This window comes from Alosa sapidissima, chromosome 2 (genome assembly GCF_018492685.1).
Source record: "Alosa sapidissima isolate fAloSap1 chromosome 2, fAloSap1.pri, whole genome shotgun sequence".
Taxonomy (NCBI): Eukaryota; Metazoa; Chordata; class Actinopteri; order Clupeiformes; family Clupeidae; genus Alosa; species Alosa sapidissima.
The window spans coordinates 28,762,816-28,768,815 of record NC_055958.1 but is presented as its reverse complement, the minus strand read 5'-3'; the positions used below and the strand labels follow the sequence as shown (position 1 = coordinate 28,768,815).

The 6,000-nt window shown below is 43.0% G+C and overlaps 1 protein-coding gene across 6 annotated transcripts in view; it reads left to right on the top strand.

Annotated features, from left to right (window-relative positions):
- tbx15 (T-box transcription factor 15) overlaps window positions 1–6,000 on the top strand; it is a 33,115-nt gene that overhangs the window by 7,843 nt on the left and 19,272 nt on the right. For 3 of the 6 annotated variants that reach the window (XM_042084110.1, XM_042084109.1, XM_042084108.1), the window contains exons 2-4: window positions 287–494; window positions 2,391–2,438; window positions 2,975–3,076. In XM_042084110.1, the coding sequence (XP_041940044.1) occupies window positions 287–494; window positions 2,391–2,438; window positions 2,975–3,076 (358 nt within the window). The remainder of the gene's footprint in view (window positions 1–286; window positions 495–2,390; window positions 2,439–2,974; window positions 3,077–6,000) is intronic. The other 3 variants (XM_042084113.1, XM_042084112.1, XM_042084111.1) reach the window with 1 other exon arrangement.

Sequence of the window (6,000 nt, the reverse complement as noted above, 5' to 3'; positions counted from 1 at the left end):
AGGCCCAACAGTATCCGCTAATTTATAGTGTTTAGGTGCCAATTTGACAGAATATTGACAATATATGTAGTCCAATAGTCACTGCACTGAAAGTCAAGTTGGATTTATTTTCCTTATATAAAAAGAAACGAGTTGTCACCTCTCACAGCCAGAAAGGATCCACGTCGTTACCTTTCCTGGCTGCAGGTGATGTTACAAACCCGCCAACTTTCCTGGTCCCTATCAGTCTCTTTCTGCCGCCTGTCACTATTATTGCTCTATTTATTTACTTGCAACCTTTTCGCAGATTCGGAGGCCAGTCCCGGCTCAGACGGCGAGGGTTTGGCCGAGCGGACGTCCTGCTCTTTCGGATCCCCCGCCGACTTGGCCCCCGCCGGTTGCGACCCTTCGCCCTCTGCGTCCATGGAGGACATCCAGATGGAGCTGCAGTGCGCTGATCTCTGGAAGCGCTTCCACGATATCGGCACGGAAATGATCATCACCAAAGCAGGAAGGTAGGCTATCTCAGTCGATGGCGCCTGTCAGGAGAAATAGAATGGGCGAGGTCTGGAAAATTAATTTTTGCATTTTTAAAATATATTTCTGAAGGGATTCATTTATGAGGTGATTAGCAATAATTAGCTGGCACGAGGTTAAAATTGTTTATGAAGTTCGACGGAGAAAGGGCAGTAATTAGGTTGCTACCTAAGTCCACTTATTGAAAACATATTTCTTCCGTACAGCAAGAGAGAACACACACACACACACACTTGTCTCGCACCGAAAGGCCACTGCGCTGGGGGAATAACTTGAGCACGGTATGTTTTTTGGGGTGCTAATGTGTTGCACATGGGGGCAAGGGCTCCGGACGCTCGTGAGCCGGTCTCTAATCACACACCATACATGACGCGCGGGTATTCCTGTGCTGATGTCAGGACGGACTATAACCGACACAGAAAGGGGAGAGCTGTTTCTAATTAATAACTTTGAAATATGTTTTTGGTTTTCTGGCTCTTCTGGGCAGCAATTACAGCCCTAGCCGAGCATATAACTTAACCTACACCGGTCTTAAGAGGACCTTTACCCCGTTCATTCTCGCGCTGGGACTGCCAGGCATTTCCCATGTCGTTCGGGGCCTTTTACGATCATCAGGCTGATATGAAAACGTGTCCGCATTCATTATAATCGCATTTGTCTACTCTGAAACACAGACAAAACTTTCAATTCGGGATATTTTTGCCAGGCTAGACGGCTGTAAAGTGAAGGTCATTAATAAAAGCCAGAAAAAGGAAAGGAACGGAAAGGGGAAAAGACCTCGAAATACCAAGTCAACTGGGAACCCTTTTGTCTAAGTGTCGCAAAGGTTGAGAATAAACATTTGTTGTTCAGCTTGTGTTATGGGTGCGTAACGGTGGAACACTTGCATATTCCAGAATTAGGTTGCATGCATGTCCAACCTTTTCCAAAGGTCTTCTGTCGGCCCCCATAACCGCGCGTGCGTGCATGGACTCCGGAGACTCATGAGTTGTGAAGCGACATCGGCGACGACTTGAGAGCCATTGCTATTCCGTCTATTTCTAACTCTCTAAAGATTTTAATAATACTAATTGGACTATTATTATTATTATTATTATTATTATTATTATTATTAGTATTAATATATTTAGAATATTAATAATAGCCCAATTATAATAGTAGTAGTAGTAATAATAGGCCTAATAATAATAGAATTTGTGTGATTACAGTATGATGACCTCAGTCTTTTGATCATCTTGAGCGTATACTAAGGCAATAATTATAATAAAAATAGCCTAATAGTCACATCCTATTCTATTTAATAACTCCTTTCTTGACACGTAAAGTCTGCCTACATCATCTAATAAAAACAGCCTATGAAACATACAACAACAACAATGCGCGCAATTCTGGTGTAGGCCCATTGTAGTGTGGGTTAAAATATATTTTTCTAACAAAATCAGATTAAAAAAAATGATAAATCTCACTATTTCCCTATTCTTCGACATCCATGCATATCTGCTTTTTACACCAGCGTGTTTGCTCTCCTGTAGGCTACTTCATAAATTGGATTTAGGTAAATATAGGATTGTCAATATATCATTCTCATACTCCATAAATTAGATTTACTTGGGTAATAGCCCCTGAAACGTAATTACTCTCCTCATTTTAGCGCAAGGCTTACATGAATAGCTGTGTGTATGTCATGCCTTTGCTAATAATAAGCCTATAGAAGGGAAGTACGAAAACAAGCCTTTTTTCTCATTATGAACGGAAAGATTTATGACGTTAAAATGAAAAGGGAAAAAATGCGGCGTTTGAAGTGTAAAATGAGGAATTGTTTTAAAAATCTCTCTGTATGCCGTGTTTTTTTTAATGCGTCCCTTTGTTCGCAGCTCAACTTATTTTCCTTGTTTGCATCAAATTACTGACGTTTCTGAGAAGTGAGTGCATATTGTCAGTTGCGGGTGAGGGTGTGTGTGTGTGTGTAGGGGGTGGGGGGGGGGGGGGTTCGCCCACAAGCAGGCCTGTTTTGGGGTGTTTCTGTAGCCTAGGCCTACTAAAGCTACGTAATGTACGTCTAATGAGATAATGCTTTTGACCTCATGAAAATAGAGGGTTACCATAAACGATTTAATATTTGTTGATAATGCATATGGTTGTTTTCCTCAAATTATCCTAAAGGACCTACAATGAAACAGGGCCTTTAAATTGCTGTGGTTTTATTTTGACAGATGTAATGAATTATTATGTGTAAAACTACTTTCAAAGTAGATTAGAGAAATTAGACAATAGAATGGAGATTTGAATAAGGAGGTAACATTATTCATAAATCACTAGACTTCTGTTTTTGTAATTCCCCTTCTCAAATAGGTGCATCTTGGCTGCTACATTTGTGCATATTTGATATTTTACCAAATTATTTAATAATACCTTGCCTTATCGTTGCATTATGCTGTCCTGCTCTTTTCTCTTGCAGGAGGATGTTCCCTGCTATGAGAGTGAAGATCGTGGGTCTAGATCCCCATCAGCAATACTATATCGCCATGGACATCGTGCCTGTGGACAACAAGAGATACAGGTACACACGTGGACACATCATAGGGGAACAGCCAAAATCAAGAGCACACACAGAGGAATGTCAACACAGCCCTTAATTACTATAGCAACAGAATATCACTGTCATATCCCCCTGGACTGTGATTTTCTCTTTTCTTCTTGGGAAGAGAAATGACTTGTGTATGATTCTTTCTTTTTTTTTCAAACTGGCCATTATCATCCTTCATATAACTTCTTTTTTCCCCTCTGAAAGTTGAACAAGGGCACGTTGACATGCTATGTTTTGTAGTTTAGTCATCATAAGATGTTTTATTATTATTATTTTTCTTTCTTTCTTCGGAGGGGTGGTTTCAAACAGTTGATCCCATCTGAGCACAATAAACACCCTCTCCACTCCCAGTGACCTGAACGGTTCGAGGAGGAAATGTTGTTGGACATGAGACGGTTGCCCTGATATATGGCATGATAGCAATGGACCCCAGGGAAGAGAGAGTTACTTGGGCATGGAGACCGGAAGAGCACTGGTGTTCACCAAGGCCACTACACATGGATGGACTTAGCCATTGTTGATCATGGCTTGAGGCTAGATACCAAAGAGAAATTGAACTGTTTCATGCTGAGGAGCTGTGATTATTTTACAGAGAGAAAGAGTGAGAAGGAGAGAGAGAAAGAAAGAAGTGTATTTTGATCAGCTCACCGTGTGGTGGTGAATGCCGTTAACTGCATGAGTATTTTACATGGCATGTGGAAGCAACATCATCACAGCTTTGTGGGCGCCATCATGGGAAAATGGCTTTACAATTTGCAGTCATTTGCTTATGGAAAAATTCATCACCAGCACCATTTATCTGAGTCTTGTTTTTAATATACGAAAGTAATTTTTCAAGTTAATCTGTGTAGTTTTTTCCCCTCTCTCTCATGAGCTACAATATGAACCCTCACCAAAACAATTTGAAGACTACAGCTTTCTGGCCAAAAGAGTGGAGACCATTTGGAGAGAAGGCCAATATCACTGAGCATTTTAGAAGCCAGAAGATCTTGTAAAGTTAAATAGGATTTTCTTGCTGGCTTGGGGATTTTTACCACAAGCCTTAGTTGGCCGAGCACGGAACTGTCACTGGAATGTCTCATAGTTCGTCGGGACCAGAGGGTGTTGGGGGGTATGGGGGGGGGGGGGGGTCTGGGTGGCTGGAAATGCTGGCTTTATTGGTATTTGCTTGCTTTACTTAGGCCCAATGCCTTTCTCAACGAGAGCTGAGTTTATATTAGACTTGTAAAAATCTTTGTGTGTGTATTACTTGTGTTACGTCTTCCTTTTCATGTGGTCAGACCAGCATGGCTTAAGCTCGAAAGCGCGAATAGCTAAGTGCAGACGACAGCTTTGTCCGGCCTTTTAGATGTGCCTCATCAATATATTCAGAAGTATCTGTTCTTTTACAAGCTACACACACACACACACACACACACACACACACACACACGCATATGCACGCACACACACACACACACACACACACACACACACACACACACACACACACACACACTTTTAAAAACACATGTGCATATGAGAAATCCTGTCTTGAGGCAAACAGCGAACACACACTTTGGTGTACCCTGTAGGGTAATGTAATAGTGATACTTACTCTGTCAGTAAGGTAACCCAATATACGACTTGGTTTTGGCTGCCTGTGTGTGTGTGTGTGTGTGTGTGTGTGTGTGTGTTAGAGAGAGAAAGAGAATGTGATGTGTGTGTGGGGGGTATATGCTGAACTGGGCTCCATGTGCTTGTGCAGGAGGGAAAATGCTCTTGAAGTGTGTGTGTGTGTGTGTATGTGTGTATGTGTGTGTGTGTGTGTTTGTGCTCGGACGTGCATGTGCCTCTTCCATAGTGTGTGTACTCTCTATATTGCACATTTTAGTACTGTGTGTGTGTGTGTGTGTGTGTGTGTGTGAACATGCTGGCATGCGTGCGTGTGTAAGCACACGTGTATTTGGGCCTGTGCGGACTCTGCTGGACAGCTTTTGGTCTCTCTCTTCCCCGGTCGAGGCCAGTCCGAGAGGGTGTCACATAAAGTGGGATCTTTATTGATTGTGCTTGAGCCAGATGGCAGATTTATGGCAGATGAAAGGGCCCTAATCAAATTTCCAGTCCTGTTTGGAGCTAAGGTTTCCCCCTTCTTTAACACTTTCTCTGCTACACAGAGCGTAACCCTAAACAGCACTCCAAACAGGAAATTACAGAAACGCCTGGCATTCTGTGTGTGAGTGTGTGTGTGTGTGTCTGTGTGTGTGTGTATGTATGTATGTGCATTGCCGTGTGTGTGTGTCTGTGTGTGTGTGTGTGTGTGAGATAGTGAGTGAGTGAGTGAGTGAGTGAGTGAGTCAGAGTGAGTGAGTGAAACTGTGTGCGCATATGTGTGTATGCGTGTGTGTGTATGTGTGTGGTGTGAGAGTGTGTGTGCACTTTGTTTGCCAGGAGGATGTCTGTGTAAGTATGTGTGAGTGTATTCATGTGTGTGAGTGAGTGAGTGAGCACTTCATTCGTTTTTGCCTGCAGGGAGGATGTGTGCATATGTATGTGTGTATGTACTTGCATGTGTGAACTCTCATTTATTCCACTGTCTGCATCGCACATGTGTGCGCTTGCACATGTTTGTGTGTTAAGGTGTGGTATCAGCAAGGTGTGTGTGCAGTTTGTGTGTATGTGTGCGTGCGTGTGTGTGTGTTTGTGTGTGTGTGTGTGTGTGTGTGCGTGCGTGCGTGCGTCTGTGCATGTGTGTGTGTGAGTCTAGGAGACGGACACACAGGGGGGGTCTAATGCAGTGCAGCGTAAAAACAAAGGGGCCCAAATGAGAGGCTTTTGTCCGTGTTTTAGCGTTGAGTGATGACTTTGGCAGAGGCGTCGCTGCTAAGCGCTTTCAACTGCGTGCATGGCCAGAACTA